This window comes from Oryctolagus cuniculus, chromosome 12, assembly GCF_051225735.1.
Source record: "Oryctolagus cuniculus isolate XC-2025 breed Fujian yellow rabbit chromosome 12, ASM5122573v1, whole genome shotgun sequence".
NCBI classification, from domain to species: Eukaryota; Metazoa; Chordata; class Mammalia; order Lagomorpha; family Leporidae; genus Oryctolagus; species Oryctolagus cuniculus.
Window position 1 is genome coordinate 20,362,709 of NC_142878.1, and position 21,517 is coordinate 20,384,225.

Here is a 21,517-nt window from a genome sequence, read left to right on the forward strand (position 1 = left end):
TATCTGTCCTCGCTTCTGGCATTTTCTTCACATTGTATTTGAGAAATTTTGGGGTCATCCAAGGCTGCAAGGGTTGAATCTATGTTTTCTTTTAGGAGTTGTGCAACTTCAGCTCTTTGATCTAGCTTGAGTTAATTTTTCTGTGTGTGAGGTGGGACTGGCACATGCTTTGTCTGGTGGATATCCCTTCGTCCCTGCTGTTTTTCCTACCCATTAAGTAGTCCCGTCACCCTTGCCAAATGGGACATGTCTTAAGAACATAACTGGCTGTGGTTTTTAGAATAATGCATCTTAAAATCTGTGACATCTTAGATTTGATGAAGTATGGAACACTTATTCCCTTATATGAAAACCTATATAAATGAGCATTTTCTTTTTTTGGAAGTGAAAAACTTAAGACTCTATGAGTATCAATGCAATGAGAAAAGTGTCATAAATACATATATTTCCTTATGACAGATACACTATTTTAAGGCTTGAAGGCTCATACATTATCTTTGTTGCCAGAATGAATGAGCGTTGCCACAAAAGTAGCAACATGACTATAGCGATCATGAAGGAAGTCCATTAATTCTACAAGCCGGGTTATGTTCTGCTGGATGTTAAATACGTGTGACAGTCATGTAGTCACAGAAATAGTAACACACACACCAATGGAGGTTCTTCAATAAAACAAAAGTGGCGAATTTTCAGAATCTGGATTTAAACATGTATTGTGCAGGATACAAATAATAACTCACTCAACTGGGACGAACTTGCCAAGTTCTAGAAATGCCAAACTCGAGTCTCCTTCTGTGTCAGCCTTCTACTCAATGACCTGAGGAACCCAGTGACAACCATAGACCCCAAGGACAAGGACTCACACACGTACGGAGATCCATTTAATAGTTTCTGAAGATTTTTCCTGTAAAATGGCTTGTATTTCCACAGGTACAATAGTGAAGAAATAAAAACTTTTCAATTTGACATGAAATATAAAAGAATGATCTTACAAATATATCCATAAAATTTAACTGCTCATAACACTATACGTGGTAAATATGACCACCCCCTTGATGTCCGGACTGTTTAACACAGAGAAGCAATCTGTCATCTCAGCTGGGAAGAAGTCACTTCCCTTTCGTTCAGTTTTGTTTAGAAACAACGAAGTAGACCTGGAAAAATAGTTCTTCCCCATCTTTCCTTACGGATTCTTCATGAGGGTAAAACGTATCTGTGAGGATGTACGTCTCACTAAAAGGAAAACACTGAGCCGCCTCGTGTGTCACTGCTTCAATCCTGTTTACATTCTTTGCAAAAGTTCCCGATGCTGTTCCCTGGGACTCTGGGGCACAGACATGGCCGCAGAGCTGTGCTGTATCTCCAGCACCGGAAGAGCTGCACGCTCTGAGCTGGCAGAGGCAGCACAGCCACCGGAACAGGACAGGATGTGGCTTAGAGGTCCCGGGGTTTGTCCCTCAGAGATTCCACTGCTGTGGGGCGAGACCGCACGGAGCCCTCCTGTTTTACCCAGCACTGGCAATGGTGTGGCCACACACTCTCAGAGAGAGAATGGCTTCAAAAGAGAAGACAAAGTGAGCAGAACCACACAGAACTGCGGCTTACAACTCCAAACCTCGATTACACGTAAGTAAAAAAAAAAAAAAAAAAAAAAAAAAATGTGCTCCTTACACTCTCAAAAGTGCCCAAACACCACCACCAAGCTCTCCAAGAACAGAGGTTTGAGTTTTTCTATGTGTGAGAAAGTAAAAGGCAAGAGTTGCCCTCACCTTCCCAACTATGGTACAAGTAATAACTTCTAAGAATGATTGCCCTACTGGTACTGGAAAATAAATTCTACTACAATCATGTTTACGCCAGTCCCTGGCATATTTCTGCATCCGGATTCATTAGTCTCCTGAATGGAGCCCACCGTTTTTCCAATGGCTTTCTCCTTTCTTTAAACCCTAACCCTGAAATTCTATAACCAGTCATACCATGTGGCTTCCCTGAGGCACAGAGGTACCAAACTCTATAATTAACTATCGAGGAATGATAAATATGCTTTCTATTTATATTAAAAGATTTCAATTCTTTTGGGCCACAGTTGGGGGGGGGGTACCCAGAAAGCTAAGTACTTATTCTGCAGTGTGAACTGTAGCCCTTTTTGCAAACAGTTTAGCCAAATAAGAGAAATGTTGAGAGTTACAGCATGCATGACCCGACAGCACCGATTAGTAATAATAAAAAAATTTCGGACTAGAAAAATACTCAGAGTTATAACCAGTTAACTCTGAATCATTGTGGTTTCTTTTGTTTGCTTTGTTTTTGTAGTAAATTGACATAAACAACTGAAAAAAAAAAGAACATCATCTATGGGAATACGTCACTTGGGATTCGCTCCTGGAAACTTACTCACAAAGGCATCTTAGCCAGGGTAACTGGTGAGCAATTTCCTTCCGTGTCCACAAGGGGCCTGAGACCTGCCTTGTAATGTGACAGCAAGCAAGACGGAGACACAGAAGTGGCCTTTTCTGAACTGTATTATTCCACTCTGCTGAGCTAGAGTTCTTCATTCCCACGCACGGAAGTGCTTTCAACGCTGAAAAAAAGTATCCTTCGTCCACATTTTAAGGGAACCACGTTGAAGGGGGCCACGCTCAGCATGGTTTCCTTGGGTCAGACCAAGCACCTCTCCGCGGTTCCCTGGGCAGAGGGAGAGGAGGCCTCACCTGGGACCCCACGGGAGAGATGTGGATCCCACAGGGGATGGCTTTGCTGTCACCGCTTGAGTCATTACCCAGATTTCAACTTACACATAAACTCTCTGCGCTTATGAAAGTCAGAAACTTTTCAAGTGGAAAGACCACTTTATGTCGGGGTGCATGTCTCAGGCACAACTGCTAGACATGGCTCCTGCAATGGAAAATCATGACATCGGAGCATTACTTTTTGGAAAAAATATATTTTTTTTTGGTAGGTAAAAATCTGGCTTTTCTGGATGCGAAGCCATTTATCTTACAAGATGATTTTTAGGGTGTCAAGAATCCTCCAATCAGCTCCTAGCCACAAGCAAAGGGAACAAGCTGCCTCCTTTATTATCCTTTGGAGCCCAAAGATTCACAGGCTAAACAGACAGTCTTGGGGAAAGCGAATCACCGGCGACTCTGGCTACGTCAGAAGGCATCCGCTGTATTATTCCAGGTTATTCCATGTTTCCGCCTCTCGTTTTCTGGGTACAGGAAGTGGAGGCTGCACAGAGCAGAGGAAGCCACCAGGAAGAGGACTGTTGTTGGATTTTTGCATCGTTTAAAAAAAGAATGACAAAAACAAAACCCAAAGCCAAAAATGCCTCATCCTAAACAATGCTCGCCATTGTAAATAAAGCTATTTTTAAAACGGAGAGGCTGAACTTTGAAAATATGAAGTCCAATTAAGCAGCAGCGGTCACAAGGAATATATCATCACTTTTAAGGAAAAGGGCAGTCAATAGATCAGAATGACTCAACAGAGGCAAAAAATATTTGCCGGTAGGCAAAATATGGAAGAACCAATTCAAGTAAGGATATAACAGTATATTAGAATCATATAAATTACATATGTCTATATACAAACATTAAAAAAGGTAGCTCAAATCTGCAGTGGTCAGTGTAAGAGGATGTTAGCTTACATAGAGACTAGCCCCAGGCGGCAGGGACCTATTTTATCTCAGCCAGCCCCTAGCAGTTCAAGGATCTCTACTGTCTGGGTGTGGCGATGCTGGTGGTACCGAGAACAGAGAAATGAGCATCCAAGAATTATTAATCAAAACGAACGAAGCTAACGGAGAGGGATGCCGGTGCATGTGAAATTCTGGTTTAATTATTCTTCTGTAAACACTCGCTCACTCTCCCAAAATCAAGAATTTCAAATTACCTCTGCAGATGTACCACTTGGTGTGTGTGTATCTAATGATCACATATAAATTTAGTCTGATTTGCAAACATTTTCAAAACTTCCAGAGCGCCTTAGGCTGCAGGGGAAGGTGACAGATGGTGGGAACTGAGTGAATAGAAATGATTTTCGCTCTGATTTGTTGCTTTGAGGCTCAGGGATTCTTGGCTTTCTTATGATCCAACAAGTGGCTTCAAAAAGCAGCAGCTTATTTTTAACCACTCTTGTATCTTACACAGTTCAGCAAGCAAAGGAGGTTGGCATCACAGTGCTGAGGCCACGCCTCCTGCTGCAGGAACCACCCTTTGTTATGGAAGCTCCGAGAACTGCTGCGGTTTAGTCAACCAAACCGTTCTGGCTAAGCGAGATGGGTATCACGGCCCAAGAACATTATGCACGAGTAACAAAAAGCTGACGGAAAACTTGTGGGAAATTCTTTGAAATGCCAAGTTATTTGATGAATGAGTAAATTCCACTAAAGTTAAAACAAAATTAGGTGACTATTGTCTCCCCCAAAATTAAGAAAAACAGGTCAGAAGAGAAGCCCCAGATTCTGGGACCCCCCACTTGTGCCTAAGGCCCCCTGCTCCCTGTCACACAGAGGGAGCCCCCTTTGGCCTCCGGTGGCGTTCCCACCACCATAGAGGCTGCCCAGGGGCGGCCCCCTCGGGTGCCCACTGACCGTCAATAACCGGCCAATCCATGTCTTCTACAGGTGTAAAACAGGACTTGTCCAGGTTTAAAAAGGAAGAAACAACAACAATAACAAAACACTTGGTTTAAAAAAAGCCCCAGGTTACAAACAAAAGCGTGGCATCTGCAATGCAATTCTTAAGGAAGCTGTTACGCTAGGATCCAGGCAGAGCCCGCGGGGGCCCCATCACCGCCCCCGCCCTGCGCCGCGCGGGCGCCGCGCCCTCCGCTCATCCACAGCCTTAGGAAAAGGTCGACTTGAGAGCCAGGGCGGAATCTTCACAGTAACTTGTTAACAGAAGTCGAGGGTGGCGGGCGCGGGCGCGGGCGCTAGTCGATCGGGCCCTGGAAAATGAGTTTGATGCAATTCTGCTCCCCGACCAGCTGCGTGGCGCAGAACGGGCAGGCGGCGTGAAAGGCGTGCGTGCCGTGGGGCAGCGGGATCTGGGACCAGTACTTGGCCGACTTCTCGGAGCACACGTGTCCGCAGGGCGTGAAGGCGTGCGTGGGCGGCCCCGCGTCCACGTAGAAGCCGGCCTCGCAGCCCAGCCACAGGGGCACGTAGGGGCCCACAGTCCTGCACATGGGGCACTCGCGCTCGTTGGCCTCCGCGTCGCTGCGGTGGCCCCAGTCGTGGTAGCCGTGCACGTGGCCGCAGCTCAGGTAGGCCCAGGGCTGCTTCTCCTCCACCACCTCCTTGCGGCTGATGCTGGGGAAGGCGAGCGTGTTGAGCCCCACGGGGCACTGCGGCCGCGCGGCGTTGATCTCCTGGCGCAGCGCCTCGATGTGCTTCTGCGTGGGCGTGTGCAAGAGGCCGTCGGCCGTCCTCCAGAGCAGCGTGGCCCCGCACAGGTCGATGAGCGAGCCGTCCTGCAGCGCGTTGCTCTCAGTCTGCACCTGCACGGAAGGGGCGCGGTCAGGGCAAACCCCAGCCCGGCCCCGGGCAGATGGCGCCGGCCTGCCCGCCCCCTCTCGGGGAGCACAGACCGGGAGGCACCGTGCTGCACGGAGGACGGGCCCGGGGCGTGCCTCGGTTTCCCCTCGGGCCCCGCGCACGGCTGACCCAGCTTTACACGCCCAGTGGACACGGGGGCTGTTTTCGATGAACTTTACAAATCTCCCTAAATTTTTATTTTTCATACTTTTGTATTTGAAAGGCCAAGTTAGAGGAGAGAGAGAGAGAGAGAGAGAGAGAAATCCATCTTCCATCTGCTGGCTCACTGCCCAAACAGCCCCCGCGGCCAGGTTCGCGGGACAGCACAGGTTTCCCCGGATCTAAGCATCACTTCAAGGGGCTAAATTCAGAACTAGCCCGTGTGTGGAGCCCACGACATTTTGGCACTGCCTCTTCTCCGCCGGGGCTCACCCAGCTGCCTAAGCAGGTGCATATCCCACGGCCCAGAGCCCAGCGCTCCTGCTCTCAACTCGAGAGCCGAGGCTGCACTGTATCCTACCCCGGGGCGTGGGTCCCAGGACGTGGCTCCAAGTGGCAGGGAGCCCAGGCTCATGGCCGTGAACTCCCCCGTGCCACACCGTCCTCATCCCTAACTGGGACGACGCCACTTCCCTCAGAGGGCCACAGTGCGCATGCACACAGGCCTGGAACCAGGGCACAGCACGGCGCCCGCAGCCACAGGCTCGCGCTCTCCTCTCGGGCCCAACGATCAGGGACCAGGGCGGCCAGTCGAGGTCAGTTTTGTGCACAGCTATCCGATGCTCAGAAACAAAAAGTTACTTGGGAAAAGAAAAAAAAAAAAAAAAAAAAGATCTGCGTTCACATTCCTTTTCCCATTTATAATTCCTTGAAAAATGTTCCAGCGAAATTTCTGGAACTTGCTTGGCCTGGGAAAAGCCTCCTAAACTGGTTCAGCAGTGATGCTGCAAGACCAGGCTTAACTGTGCGATGCAGACGCTGGGCCCACGGCGGGGACGTGGTGGACGATGGCCCCACAAGCCAGATTGTCTAAGGACAGGCGTCCAGGAGAGAGCAGCAAGGTAGGCGGGCAGAGCCGCCTGCCCTCTGCTGTGGTTCCAGCTTTCCCCCGGGGGACGCACGCGGCCTCTGCCCCCTACATTTTCCCGTGGGAGGGCCCGAGAAGGCCCTCTTTCTCAGCTTCTACCTAAAAATTAGTGAAAAGTAAAGGAGGGGAGAGTTTAGCTTTCTTTGGTGGCTGTGCCCTAAAGCTCTGGCAAGATCCGAAACCGAAGGTTTCCCATGGAAGGTACTAGAATTAGTCTCCATAGAAGAAGGTTAAAAAATATACACCGCTTTAGGACAGGGCGGAGGTAAGTATGATATTTACAAGAAAACAGTCACATGGAGTTTAGAAGTCCTTTCAAGTTAAGACGTGGGAGCCTGGAGAGCAAGACACAAAGTTCCACGTTAATGCTTACTATCATGTGGGGGGGGGGGGGGCAGTCCATTATTTCTTGGCTCTAGAAAGTCTAGTGGATCATTCTTGCATTCATAAGTGTGACTCATTAGTGTTGGAATACTCAGGATTTTTTTCCAAATCTGTGGGGTCTTACACCAAATCAAGCGAGCCTAAGCAGAACTCTGGTGAGGACTCTAAGGAAAGACTCCGTTCTTAAGCTGCTGAGGAAGGAAAGATAGTTTGCTTGCCCTACAGGAAAAGCTTAATCCCGATGGCGAGTGTGGTGTCGCCCTCCTCCTCCCGGGGCTGTGGGGTTCCACCCTGCTTCGGGAGAGACCCCCAGGTAGGGTGCGGCACCGTGCCGGCTCGCCGGGTGGAGCCTACTCACCAGCTTGCCCCGCTGCTGGGCCGACCTGGTTTCCCGCAAGGTGTACACGTCCCCACAGACGGAGATCTCGCGCCAGGCCCCCGGCTGCGACTCCTCGGTGAAGCCGCCCCGCGGATGCATCACCAGCACGCCGTTGGTGGTGAGCCCGTCCATGTGGCCGTCGGGGTTCTTCCACTTCGCTGCCTTTTCCTGCAGAGCGGTCACAGAGCAGAGCAGACACGTCACGCCCACGAGACAGCGGCCAGCGCCTGGGCACTCAGCAGTCTCCTTGCAAGACTGAGCAGGGGCAGGGAGCTAATAATCACGGGGAGAGACCGTGCAGCTGCCCAGGACACGCCCGGCGTGCACCTGCAGACTTCCAGAGCTGCTGCCCCCCGCCCCCGCCCTTGCTCCCTACCCAGCCCCGCCCCGTGCTGTGTCTGGGGACCCCGCGCTTGCGCAGTGCTCTGTGCCTGTTACCCAATGAAACAGGCTCAGAGTCGAGCCCCAGACGGCACGGCGGTCATCAAGCCAGGCCTCTGAGCCAAAGGCACAAGCTTCCAGCAGCCGTGAAGCCAAGCGCGTCCACACGTCGGCGTGAGGTCCTCATGGGAGGGGTGCTCTCACCCTTCTCTGATGGTGACAGAACCCAGACGTGGCCCACGTGCCCAGGCTGAGTGCCAAGCCCGGTCCCTTCCCAGCGCCCGGCTTCCGGGGGGAGGGGGCGGTGGCTGGGTTCTGGCTGACCAGACACAAAGGATGACTCTGGGGCGGCTCCTCCCTCATGCAGGAGAGGGTTCTTGGCTCCAAAAGCCAAGGAGGAAACAGCGGCTCTGCAGCTGCCCTGTCGGCTATGCGTTATCCTGTCGTAAGGGGATGCTGGGGTGACCGGGGCACCTCCTCCAGGAAGCGGGAGCACTGAGGGGACGGAGAGCAGAGCACAGAGGCCTGGGTCCCCTGTGTCCCAGAGTCCCTGCAGCGAGCAAGCCCGCGCCTGGCCTTCCCTCGGACGACGCGGGCCAGTGCCCGGGAAAGCCATTTTAGTGTGTTGCCCCCTGCAAAGATACCCTGACTCCAAGGGGAATCAGAGTAAAGCTAATAGTCACTGGGACTTCTGGGGTGATTTAGATGCGGGCAGAGGTTCTCAATGTCTTTTGTCCTCTGTGGTATCACGTGTGTAACAGCCAGCGCGGAACACAGCCGAGGGCCACAAAACACTGTTGAATGAATGAGTTTAGGAGGAACTAATGTTCTCCTTCGAGCCCTGCCCCGATGGCTTATATTTGGCCATCTATGCTTCTCTCTGAAATAAACCTCTTGGATCACCCGCAAATACAGAACCTACCTTGTTCTCTGTTGTATTTCTTATACCTAGCACAGTGCCCGGTGTCTAGCAATGTACACTTGTCAGTTATCTGTTTCTGTGTTAGTACCCCAAATCTTAGAGGCTTAAAACAAAAAGGAAAAAAAAAAATCCAAAACCCTACCACAAGCATGCTGCACACAAATGTTAATACACATACTTTTAAAAAAGTAACATACACATTACCATTAACACAGCAAATCTAACAGATAACAAGCAATGACTTAATGCTTTTCTGATTTCTAGCAACAGCTTTGCAAACTGGCCACCAGGATGGCAAAATCACAGACCGGGCGGCACCACACGGAGCAGACACTCTAGCCCCCGGTAAATGATCTGTACAACAACAGTGGCCGCTCTGGGGACAGTACTTACCCCAAGGAATATGTTTCTGGAGGAGTCGAACCCGGCCGCGAATATCCGTGCCGTGTAGGGTTCGTTCCTGTCGCACACGATCCTGCAGGCGAACCTGGAGATGGTGCTCTGGGTGATCTGGGCCTCCTCGGCGCCCTGACTGCCCGAGATGGTGTCGGTGACGACGAAGTCGATGGGGCTCTCCGTGGATCTGCCCACCTGTGTCGGCCAAACACTCTGGTGACTCGGCGCTCTCTGCCACGCCAGTCGGCACACAGCCGAAGATGCCCAGACAATGATTTTCCTCACCAGCAAATCCAACCATGACCTGGAGCAGAGAGCAAGAACTGGCCCGCCCAGACCCAGGAGAGGAAGCCTGGGGCCACCCCTCAGGGTACAGGAAGACTGGGCTGTAGATGAATAAAAGACTTAAACGGCCGCTCTTGGCATGTTCATGGTTGAGGTTTAGGGAACTCTTTGGGGGAAGTTTAACAGGTTGCCAATAAGATTCTATTGGCTCACTTTTGCTGGTAAGGCTTAAATGCTGCCAGAGAGAACACAGCGGAGTTCCAGCAAAGCTGTTCCTATTCAATATAAAGGCAAACCAGACAGGTGTTGCTCTCTCCTGGGAAGTAGGAAGAGTTAAGCATTTGTTTACAAACATGGAACTCTTCAAGATGGAATATCAAAAACATTTCTGCAATGATGTTCTAGTGACCTCTAACTAGAATCAGGGATAAGTGTTATACGTGCCAAAAAGCAAGCAGATTTCTTTTTTTTTTTTTTTAATGTATCTTATTGATTGGAAAGGCAGAGATACAGAGAAAGAGAGAGCGCGCGATTATCTTTTCCATCTGCTGGTTCATCCCTAAATGTTCGCCATAGCTGGTGCTGGGCCAGGCTTAACCCAGGGACCAGGAATTCCATCCAGTTCTCCCACATGGGTGCCAGGCATTCAAGCACCTGGGCCATTATCCACTGCCTTCCAGGTGCGTTAGTAGGAGGCTGGACTGGAAGAGAGCAGCAGGGACTCAATGCAGCACCCTGATAGCTGATGTCAGTGTTGCAGACCATGGCTTAACCTGCTGAGCCACAATGCCAGCCCCCCAAAGAGATCTCGTAAATCAAAATCATTTACATGTAAGTGAGTAATTTCTCACTAAATGTGACAACACTGTTCTCTCCTAACAACAGTGACCTCGATTGTGGTGATGGCAATGGGCGGACTGCATAAGGCTGCCAGGCACATAAGGCCAACAAAGTCAATTGCTGGGGTGGGTCTTGGATGCAGGGGTGGGGAAGGGCGGGCCCCTGTGCCATTTGAACTCTGCAAAATCATCTGGTCTGGCCCTGCCAAGGCAACTGCAGGCAGGACTCGAAATTCAATACATCTGTAGAAGGCTAGTTTTTAAGTTGATAATATTGTATGGCCTGTGAATGGTGCTGTAACTATCCAAATGGCTTTTTGGCAGGAAAAAGGTTTGCCGCCTCTGGAGTGGTTAAGACATGGGCTAGGATGCCCACATCACACGTCTGAACGCTTGGGTTTGATTCCTGGCTTCTGCTTCTGAGTCTGGCCTCCTGCAAATGCACATCCAGGGAGGTAGCAGGTGCTGGCAAGTGACTAGGTCCCTGCCCACCCCACGGGAGGCCTGGACTGGCTTCTGCTCCACTGCCATTGTGCCACTGGGGACTGATCCAGCGTGTGAGTGCTCTCTTTCAGTCTCTCTCGTCTCTATCTGTCTCTGCCTCTCAAATAAGTACACTAAAAAAAAAAAAAAAAAGTTTCCAGTCAGTTTGCAGGGCATTTTAATCTCAAAATTCTATCTGAAACATAAACATTGTAATTTGCATGAAGGAAATGAAAAAAAAAATCTTGCTTCACTTGCTCTCTGCTTGCTTGCTGGAACAGTACTATTACATTTATTTTGCAAACCTCACATATACATTTCTCATGCATAGACAATCTCCAAAGCCAACAGGCGACAGACATCTACTGTCTCTTCTTTTTTACAACCCTTAATTTCTTGTCCTAGGGAAATGCATCTGGAATAAACTAAACTGGTTTCACTCAAACTCATCCACCTGAACAGATGTATACTGCCCAAATGTATGCATTTCAGGCTAAGAAAACATATAGCTTGTTAAAAATGCAACAGAACAACTAAATTAGAGCTACAGTAAAATCATATCACACAGTTCATCTGTCTGAAGTACGAAAGCACCCCCACACGGGACTCATTTAAAAGCTGGGTGTGGTACTCAGGGGCTCTCCTGAAGAAGATGGCTCTAATTCAAAAAAAAAAAAAAAAAAAAAAGTTTTCAAGGGGCCGGCACTGTGGCACAGCAGCTTAGGCCTCCACCTGCAGCACGGGCATCCCATACCGGTGCTGGTTCAAGTCCTGGCTGCTCCACTTCTGATCCAGCTCCCTGCTAATGCACCCGGGAAAGCAGTAGAAGATGGCCCAAGTGCTTGGGCTCCTGCACCCACGTGGGAGACTCAGAGGAAGCTCCTGGCTCCTATCTTCAGCCTGGTCCAGCCCTGCCTGTTGCAGCCACTTAGGGTATGAACCAGTATATGGAAGAGCTCTCTTTCCTTCTCTGTGTGTCTGCCTTTCAAATAGATAAATCAATCTTTAAAAAAAGATTTTTCAAAAAAAAAATAAAACCTTCAAAACAGATTTTCCCCAAAACATTCAAAAGGTGACAAATACATATTGCAAAAATACTTAACAAATACAGAAAAGTATATAGGAGAAACTCTGAAACAAATCCATCCTGAACCTCGGTTCCAATGAAGTGTAGGAGTGAAATGTGCACAATTTCAAACCCCCCCCCCCGCCCCGGTCCGGGGCACCACCGCCATGGCACAGTCGCTCTCCTAACTGCTGTTCACCTCCGTGGAAGGCGGCAGAGGCTCCTCAAGCTCTCCTACCAGCGCAAAGCTAAAAGCACCCCTTCTAGAATGTGGGCGGCCCCTTCCTGTCAGCACAAGTTACTCTCCTGTAGGAGGGCCCCGTTCTGAGCTTATCCAAGCTCATTAAATTAACGTCTTGATGAAGTACCTGAGACTGACCGGGAAACATGAAATCTCATTCGGAACGGCTGTGCTGCTAGGATCAATTATTCTAACTCATGTAACTCATCTGACTGGTCCTGTTATATTTGTTTATCAGTTCACTTCCACTTAAATCTAACTTCCAGAGCGCTAGTCAAATCTTATATGTTAGGACACAATCCTAATACTGCTTTTGCCAAGGAAAAGAAACTCCTACGTTGCTGAAAAATCACTGCGTGCAGAACGCTTGCTGCCTGCACCTTTTCAGGCTGCTGGATCGATGCGAGGCTGTTTCAAAGGCGTCGTGTTGTCAAGCCAGGATGCTGCTGAACTTCATCCGTCTTCATGTGCTGGCTACAGTGAGACTTCTAGTCCACTCAGTACTTCCAAGCTTATACATGCGGGTGCTTCTGAAGGTTCATGGAAGGGGCCGGTGCCATGGCACAATGGGTGAAGCCTCTGCCTGTGATGGTCAGCGTGCCAGAAGGGCACTGGTTCGAATCCCGGCTGCTCCACTTCTGATCCAGATCCCTGCTAAGCTCCTGGGAAAGCAGCAGCAAATCTCTCTCTCTCTCTCTCTCTCTCTCTCTCTCTCTCTCTCTCTCTCTCTCTCTCCCCCCCCCTTCTCTGTAATGCTGCCTTTCAAATAAAAATATAAAATCTTTTTTAAAAAAAGTTCATGGAAAATGGAATTACAATGTGTTTGTTTTGGTGCAAAAACACATTTGCAATCCATGCAAATATTTTCTGTGAGTGTTCTGAACACCTCCTGTATGCATGGATTACATACAACGTTTCCGAAGTTCCCTTGTGCCAAGGAGAGTAAGGGAAGTTTGGCTTTGCCAGATGTCAGCTGAAGCCAGTTTAGGTACTAAAGCACCTTTAAGGGTCTCCCTCACCTTCCCCCGCCGTCCTCACCCGTCTCCCTCACCTGACCTTCATGTCCTGACAGCCTTCCTACGACCAGGATCAAAGCCTGCTGATCCCATCCGAGACCCCAACAGTGCCCCCTTCCCCAGCGTGACAGTGCCTTCTCTCCTCAATCTTCCTTTTCTTCCAATGCTCTCCAATGCATTCTGCAGAATGCGTTTTACATTTCAACCTGTCATTGAAATCTTTAAAAACTGCGGTCACAACGAGTACCAGAGACACCTGCATGGAGGTTTCAGCAAAGCCAAACTGCCACAAGGGTTTCCAAACACCTCTGCTGGAATCCGTACACATTTCTCTCTGCGCGCGGGGGATCCCAGTCTGAGCAGCTCCACTGTGGCCCAGGCTCCCATCTTTGCAAATGCCTTCCTGGGGCAGGCGCTGAGCCAGTGTGGAAACTGTGTCTCCTCTCAGGCTACTTGGGTTCAATCCCCTGCTCGGCACTGACTCCAGCTTCTTGCTAAGGCAGACCTGGGAGGCTGGTGGGATGGCTCAGGTAATTGGGTTCCTGCCACCCGTGGGGGAGACCCAGACTGGGCTCCTGGCTCCTGGCCCCACCCGGCGGGTGCAGGTTTTTGGTAGTGAACCAATGAATGGGAGATCACGCTCTGCCTTTCATTTTCAAAATGACAACACTTCCCCTTGGCTGCAAGCAACCCTCAGCTGGAGCCCCCTTCTCTGTCACTCAACAGCAGCAGTGCCTGGCAACCCTCTCTCTAGTCCCTCCTTCCCTCCCTCCTCCTCAGCCCACTCCTCTGAGCTCCCCTACCCCAGCTTACTGAAGCACTCATGCTACCCTGCCCATGGTCGATACACTGTTACACGCAGGTTTCCAACGATTCAGCAAAACTTACACCATCCGTACCCAGTATTAAAGTAGTGAGACGCCTGGGGCTGGCTGGTAAGAGGGGCCTTCCCTTCTCTCTGCTCTCTCCCTGGAATCCTATCAGACCCCATCTCTTAGCCCCAAAGCCCGGCTCTCTCCAGCTTCAGGCCAGCCACGGGGATGTCCCACAAGCATCTCCAACGTGACCCGTTCCAGGCAGGATTCGCATCCTGCTCAGCGACAGGTGGCCCCTGCATTCTTCCTCACACAGTAGCTAGAGGTATCTATGGAAAACAAACCAGATGATAACTCTCCCCTGCCTAAAATCCTCTAACAGCTTCCCAAAGCCCCTGGAATAAAGCCCAAGCTTCTGACCTGGCCCAAAGGACCCCTCTCTCTGTCCTCTGCCACAGGGACTTTTGTGCAGTGACTTAGGGGCTGAGCTTTGGGCACACAAACTTATTAAAAGCAGGGAAGAGTTAAAATAAATGTCTTTTTAAGGCCTTCCAAGAGTTGCTTAATTCTGCTATTTAAGGTGATCCAACACTGGGGACTGGCATTGTGGCGCACTAAGTGAGAGCTGTTGCTTGTGACACATTGGTGTGTCTGGTTTGAGTCCCAGCTCCTCCACTTCTGATCCAGCTCCTTGCTAATGTGTCTGGGAGGCAGCAGACGATGGTCCAAGTGCTCGGGCCCCAGCTACCCATGTTGGAAACTCAGTTTCTGACTCTTGGCTTTGGCCTGGCCCAGTCCTGGCTATTGTAGTCATTTGGAGAGTAAACCAGTGGACAGAAGATCTCTCTCTCTCTCTCTCTCTCTCTCTAATTCTGCCTTTCAAATCAATCTTTAAAAAATAATACAATGACCTAACATTAGCCCTTCAATATGTTTTGTGCACAGAATCAGACTGCTTTAATACAAATGATAAATGTAGGATTTCTTAAATTCTTGTTTGAGCTGCCATGCTTGACTGAAAGAAGGTGACAGCACACAAGGAGCGAGGAACTCGCTCTTTAGTTCTTCCACTCATGCTTTCCTGACACTAGTGTAGCTTACTTCCAGGTTTCTCAGCTATGTAAGTAAGCGGCTGCTTTAAGGGGGGTATGTCTTAGAGTGTGGTCCATATGCCTCTGAGGCTCCCTGAGACAACCCCCCCCCCCCAAGAGGTCCAGGAGGCCAAAACCGCTTCCATGATGACACAAAGATGCCCTCTGCCCTGTGCTGCCCTTGGCACTGATCACTGATGGTGCTACAGCGGAGGTGGGCAAAGCTGCAGCGGCTTCGGCGTGAAGCGAGGCAGCAGCTCCATGGCTCCAAGCCGAACTCCGCTCCTCACTGCTATGTGCTTGCAGGGAATACAAACTGGTGTGTGTGTGTGTGTGTGTTTAGTTAAATCATGAGTCTTTAATACTCTGTGTTACGAAATGGGAAAGATGTGCATAAAGCACTCAGAAGTTAGCAACAGCTGAAAAAACTCAACCAAATCTTTAATTCATTCTGCAGACGAGAAGGAAGAACGTGAACAGTCTGAACAGACCGTGACTGCACACTGGTGGAGACGACAGGCACAGCGTGTCCCTAAGAACTCCTGCAGAGCGTAAGAAACAGGAATTCAGTGTCTCTTACCTAACAGTATACGTGTATGCGTATGTGCATGTGTAGGGGTGTGTGCGTAAGCATATGTGTAGGGGTGTGTGCATGAGCACTCCCCAAATGCCAGTGCCAGCTGGTGCCATGCCAATGCTGGGCGCCCAGAGCTCAATCCAGGTCTCCCATGTGGGTAGCACGGACCCAAGCAGCTGAGTTGTCACCTCTGGCCAGGGTGTGCATTAGCAGGAAGTTGGAATAGAAAGTAGGTCTGAGACTCAAACCCAGCCACTCTAACAAGGTATGCGGGCATTCCAAGCAGTGTTCTAACCAATGGACCAAATGCCTGCCTCTGTTATTTCTTAATTACTTATGCATGGAAACTGTAGAATCACTGGGTCCGTGGGTGTGGTCGTGGGGATTACTGGTAACACGGCACTGTAGCCCTGGAGAAGTGCTGTGCCACTCCAGGTCCCATCAGGAGTGCGAGTTCCACACAAGGCTAGTCAAGGCTATATTTTCAAGTACTTAACAGCAAGAAAGAGCATTTTATTATTAATCTATTTGGTATTTTTAAGAGTCATTTTCCTTATTTATTCACCATGTATATGACTTCTTTTAATAAGTGTGTGTTTAGTGGGGTAAGAGATACTACAGGTATCAATCATTTATCTACTTGGTTGTTCCCTAAGTTGCTACTAGTATGTTTGTTCTGTAACTTTTTTGACAATGAAAAAAGAAGCTAATTTTGTAAAATAAAATCTATTTCTTCATTTGCTGTCAGTTCTTCCCAACCTTGAAAATATGAATTCATCTAAAGTTTGTTCCAGGATTTTATTCCTTCACTCCTACGATTAAATGCTTACCTTTTCTAGAATTGATTTTGGCATCAGGTATGATGTTAATAACTGCCATGCTTTCTTGACATTTATTTCACCATCATTGATTTAATAATGTGACTCTCCATACCAAAATGCTAAGCCTCAGCACGCCTAAGCTGTCTGCTCTCTTCCAGTGTTAGCCTAAACTTAAATCTTCTGGCTGCTTTACAGGACAAAATCTTGGGTGTATTTGTTAATTCTCTCCTTTTAAAATTTACTAATTAAAAATATTGTTTCTTTATTTCCATCCTATTTTCTTCAGGTGTATTTCTGTGTTTCTATTATATTTCACTGAAGCTATTCTTGAACCCCTCCTGTACTTTCTTAATTGCTGTGGTTTTTTAAAAAAAATAGCTTTTTGAGATGTTTAGATCCTTCATTTTCATTCTTTCTCTCCTTCTCTGTTTCCTTTTCAAATTTTTAATATGAAAGCACTTAAGCCCTTACATTTTCTATAAGAGAGTGAGATGCTGGCCACATCCCGTGAGCTCTGCCGTATAATTCCCAGTTATATTTCTGAAAAGGCCTCTAATTGTAGTTTTGATGTCCTCTTTGATTCATGTTAATTTAGGAAGTATTTTCAATATGTTGGCTTTTAAGATTTTTATTCTTGTTATTAATGTCTATTTCTATTGCATTTAGATCTGAGAATGTTGCCTTTATAATTTCTTTGTAAAGTTTTAGAATAAAGATTTTCTTAGTCCTTCAAAGATCAAATAGGAAAAATGTTTACCTCTTCCTCCCAGACCTCACCAGACACTACTGTGCTGGGTTTCTGATTCAAGTTACAGAACTGAAGGGAAAGTGTTCTAGAAGATTCCATTGAAGAAGCTGTGTTACCTGAAACATGTCCGTATCTTTGTCATGTGTATACTCGACCACCACAGTCTGACTCCTTGACAAGGTGTAGGATATACTGTGCTGGCTTTTGCAGCTGATAGCCTGGTAGTGAAATAAAAGAAAAGAAAACTCATTAAAATGTTATTGTCGCGACTTTTGCACAGCTCTGCCTGTCGTTAGGAGTTGGCAGCCCCCAGCAGAGGCAGCGAGGCCAGCACTTCCCCTACAGTTGGGGCCTGTGCTGGCGCCAGGATCCGGGCTCCACCCAATGTTCCGTCTTAGCGTGAACAGCAGTTCACCTGAACCAAGTCAGAGTTCCTCCACTAGCCTGCAAGACTTGATTTAATCACAGTCGCAGGAAAAATACACACTTTCTCCACATTACCAAAGCTCAGTGATAGAATTTTTAGGCCAAAACAGTGATTTACTCAAAATTTTAACATCTATTTTACTCAGCAGGTAAGTTAATAAGAATGTGTTATAGTTTCTTAGGTGACAGATTATAAGCACAGTTAAGAAATCATTAAAAACTGTCAACGTTCTATTTCCGTATGTAGAATACACTATTCCAGCCAATAGTAATCATGCGTATACTTCTTTTACATCTCATTCAAGTCTTGTATAAGCAGTTGCTTAACCCAGATATTTACCTAATTAGTACGTAAGATAGCTTAACTTAGTCCTATTTTCTTTTTTTCAGATTAGAAAAAGCTAATATTCTTTCTCAAATAATCCAGGAATAAAAAGGTTAAGATATTGCTCTTTTTTTCTCCATAATAATATATTGGAAAACATCGTAAGTTGTGGCCACATACTTTTAATATTCCTGAGTCAACAAAGAAATTGATTTAAGTTGTACTCCAAATTATTTCAATTACATTTACCCATTACTGTAACCTAATTTATCTTTATTTCCAGTCTTTTACGTTAAGTATAACAAATAAAACTTTAATAAGCCTTTTTATTAAACATTTATTGGATGACGACACTGTATGAAGAGCAAGAAAGCATTTAAAAGCAGTTGGACAGACACAGCATGTGAATGAAAATGTACTCTCAACATTCATATTTGACTAATATAATTGCTTCCAGCAATGAATAGTACAACACTCCAAATTGGCTTTGAAGTTAGCCTGGTTTGTCTCACGGCTATTTAACAGTCTGTCCTGTGGAGCTTCACATCTGAATTGATGTTTTATTTTCTGTGCTTCATTAAGATGATACAAGTATTAGAAACAATATAGGCCGGCGCCATGGCTCAATAGGCTAATCCTCCGCCTTGCGGCGCCGGCACACCAGGTTCTAGTCCTGGTCGGGGCACCGGATTCTGTCCGGTTGCCCTCTTCCAGTCCAGCTCTCTGCTGTGGCCCGGGAGTGCAGTGGAGGATGGCCCAAGTGCTTGGGCCCTGCACCCCATGGGAGACCAGGAGAAGCACCTGGCTCCTGCCTTCGGATAAGCGCAGTGCGCCGGCCGCGGCGGCCATTGGAGGGTGAACCAACAGCAACGGAAGACCTTTCTCTCTGTCTCTTTCTCTCACTATCCACTCTGCCTGTCAAAAAAAAAAAAAAAAAAAAAAAAAAAAAGAATGCACTAACCTCAAACCTGCAAAACTAGTAAGTGAGGGTGGTAGTATGCCTACAATGTATCAATTCAAATACAACATTCTTGGTGCATACAGGTTACACAGAGTAAGAATGTCTATAGTTCCCCAGTCACCTGCACACTGAGGAGTGAGCAAATGCCTGAACAGAAAATCTTCTAAAAGTCAACATTTCCGTGCGATAGTGCCTACTTAAGGGCAGTGTTTTGAACTTTCTACAAACTGCCTTAATGGAAGAGAGTTCCTTACATCCTGAGGAGGTGCGGGTGGGCAGGCCTCTGGCGAAGCCTCTTGTATTAGACCTCTTACATTCTGACTCCTGAATTTCCCACTTCAAGGTGTCTCGCCAATGTGCTGGGAAACCCACGTCCCCGGGGGCACAGCGTGGCCCCAGGCAGGGTGCCCTGCGGATGCCTGCCTGCCAGCCACTTAAGCAGGCACCGGAACGGCCCAGTGTCTCCAAGGTGTCTCATCCTAACGGATTCTTGCAACCCAAACCCTGAGCCTGTGGAATACAGGAGGAGGTCTATTTACAAGGACACAGTCACTATCCCTAGAAGCCTCAGCAGTCCCGGACCAGAGGAGGCACTGCTGGTACTTTGGGGCTTTGAAAGAAGCCTTGAGTGCCTGACCCAGCACACCCTGACCGCTGAGCCCATGTAAAGAAAAGTCATCATTTCAAACATGACCCAGCACACCCTGACCGCTGAGCCCATGTAAAGAAAAGTCATCACTTCAAACATGACCCAGCACACCCTGACCGCTGAGCCAATGTAAAGAAAAGTCATCATTTCAAACATGCACTTTTTTTTACATTGCCTAAGGCAGAATGGTCAGGCTTAGGAACAGAGTGAAGAAAACACAATTTCTGTGCTTTTTTGACTAAGCCAAGTGCTTGCCTGGGGCCAGGATGTAGAGGCCCCTGGATGAGAGCAAGGGAAAGTGGGGGAAGAGAGACTGCAGGAGATTCCGGGACCCAGGAGGTGGGCGTGGCTTGGAGGCAGCAGATGATGCACAGCCTGGGGGGCAGGGTGCGGAGAGAATCAGTGCTGTCCACCCGGGAGTCAGCCCCAGGGCCAGCAGGGGTGAGTGCTGGTGCCCGGGTCCACACCAGCAGCACAGGCAGGGAGCAGAGGCCCTGCGGAGAGCTGGTCCAGGGGATAGAGGCCAGCCCCAGTGAAGGGTGGCTCTGCAAGAAACCATGGCAACGAGGAGTGGGGGCAGCCCCCAGCTCCCCGGGTCAGGGCTGCCTGCACCCAGGTCCAGGCTGGGCTCAGATGTAGGCGGGTGGGGCAGGTTAGGAGAAGAGGGCAAGTTTGAGACCACCTTCTACTTTCTTGGGTCATGTCTCACAGAGGAGCTGGCAGTAAGCATTTGTGGTGTTGTTAGAAGTCTTAATTTTTCAACAATATTCTTTTTACCATTTGAAATACGACTGTCAGAAACACGGTTTCTAACACATCACAGATTCCTGGCTTGAATCCATCAGGAGTCGCCACGAGGCACCAGGCTTCTACTTCGGAAATGACGTTAGAGGAGCTGGCGGGGCCTCCTTCCGGCCCTCCTGTGAACCTGTTCACAATCGTGGCTGCGTGGCGCCGTGATTCGCCCTCATAACCCAAATGTGGACACCGCGCCGGTACTGAACACCGCCAAGCTCATGGCCCCAGTGCCTGTGGCGTAGACAACACTCGTTTCTCACGTTGGCTTTCCTAAGTTCTCACGGGGAGGAAGCTGCCTGATGGTCCACCCTCCCGAGACCACGAGCCCTTCACAGGCAGCCCCAGCACCCAGGGCAGGGCAGGAGCCTGGTGACTGCTGAATGAATGAATGAACGAATGCGTGAGCGAGTGAATTACCCTGCTAGAGACGGGCAGGGATTCAGAGGTGCTCCCAGCTCAGATGTTCGGAGTCCACCAAAGCCATTGCACTCTGGGTATGGATTTTTCTGGGGTGAAAAATACACAATGAGCCAGCTACAGAGTCACAGAATGAAGGATTCCACCTGCAGCCAGCTGGAAAATAAGCATCGCTCTACCATCCGAGGAGCCCACGGCAGCACCCCCCCCCCCGCCCCCCGCTCTTCCTCGCCCTCGCCCCTGCCCAGCTCAGCTCAGCCCTCACCTCTCAGCTGCGGGCCTGACTCGCTTAGATCCCAGCTTCCTGCCCGCCAGGCCCGGCTCGCTGGCTGCGCTCTACTACTCAGGAAGCAGGGCAGTTGGAACGCATCGTCCCGGTTCAAGTCAGAACCAAAGACGAGATGTCGGGACTCCCGGGTCTCCATCTCCAGGGTGTGAGACAAAGGCCGGCCACCAGGGCTGGGGAGTTCTCCTCTTCTAAGCCCTGAGAACCTATGCGCAGGCGCCACAAGTTACAGAAGTGCAGGCGTCACATCCCGCTTTGTTAGGAAGCTGTGGGGTAGCGCTCAGCCCCACGGTGACAGGCAAAGGGCGGCTGAAAACCCACCTTATTATCAGTACGATTTCATCCACGCTCCACACGCTGCAAAGCGAGCCCGCTGGCTGGCCCGACCACACTGGTGCCAGCCCTCCCGGTCCCTCGGTGGTCACAAAGACGACGTGCGGCTTGCACTGGGGTGGCTGCCTTGCAAGCTGACAGGGAGGCCGCAGACTCCCAGAGGGGTCCCTGGGGGGCACTGCCATGTCTGAGATGCTGAGCCAGCCCGGGGACCGCGTGTCCCCAGGCGTCTGGGGGAGAAGTAAGGGTCGA

The 21,517-nt window shown here is 49.1% G+C and overlaps 1 protein-coding gene across 3 annotated transcripts in view; it reads right to left on the minus strand.

Annotated features, from left to right (window-relative positions):
• Window positions 1-868: 868 nt before the first annotated feature.
• Window positions 869-21,517, minus strand: part of PELI2 (pellino E3 ubiquitin protein ligase family member 2) — a 144,459-nt gene continuing 123,810 nt past the window's right edge. For all 3 annotated transcript variants that reach the window (XM_051822914.3, XM_051822915.3, XM_008269703.5), the window contains 4 exons: window positions 17,187-17,288; window positions 9,086-9,283; window positions 7,369-7,557; window positions 869-5,502 (listed from right to left, as the gene is read on the minus strand). In XM_051822914.3, the coding sequence (XP_051678874.2) occupies window positions 4,936-5,502; window positions 7,369-7,557; window positions 9,086-9,283; window positions 17,187-17,288 (1,056 nt within the window). In that variant the 3' untranslated portion in view covers window positions 869-4,935. The remainder of the gene's footprint in view (window positions 5,503-7,368; window positions 7,558-9,085; window positions 9,284-17,186; window positions 17,289-21,517) is intronic.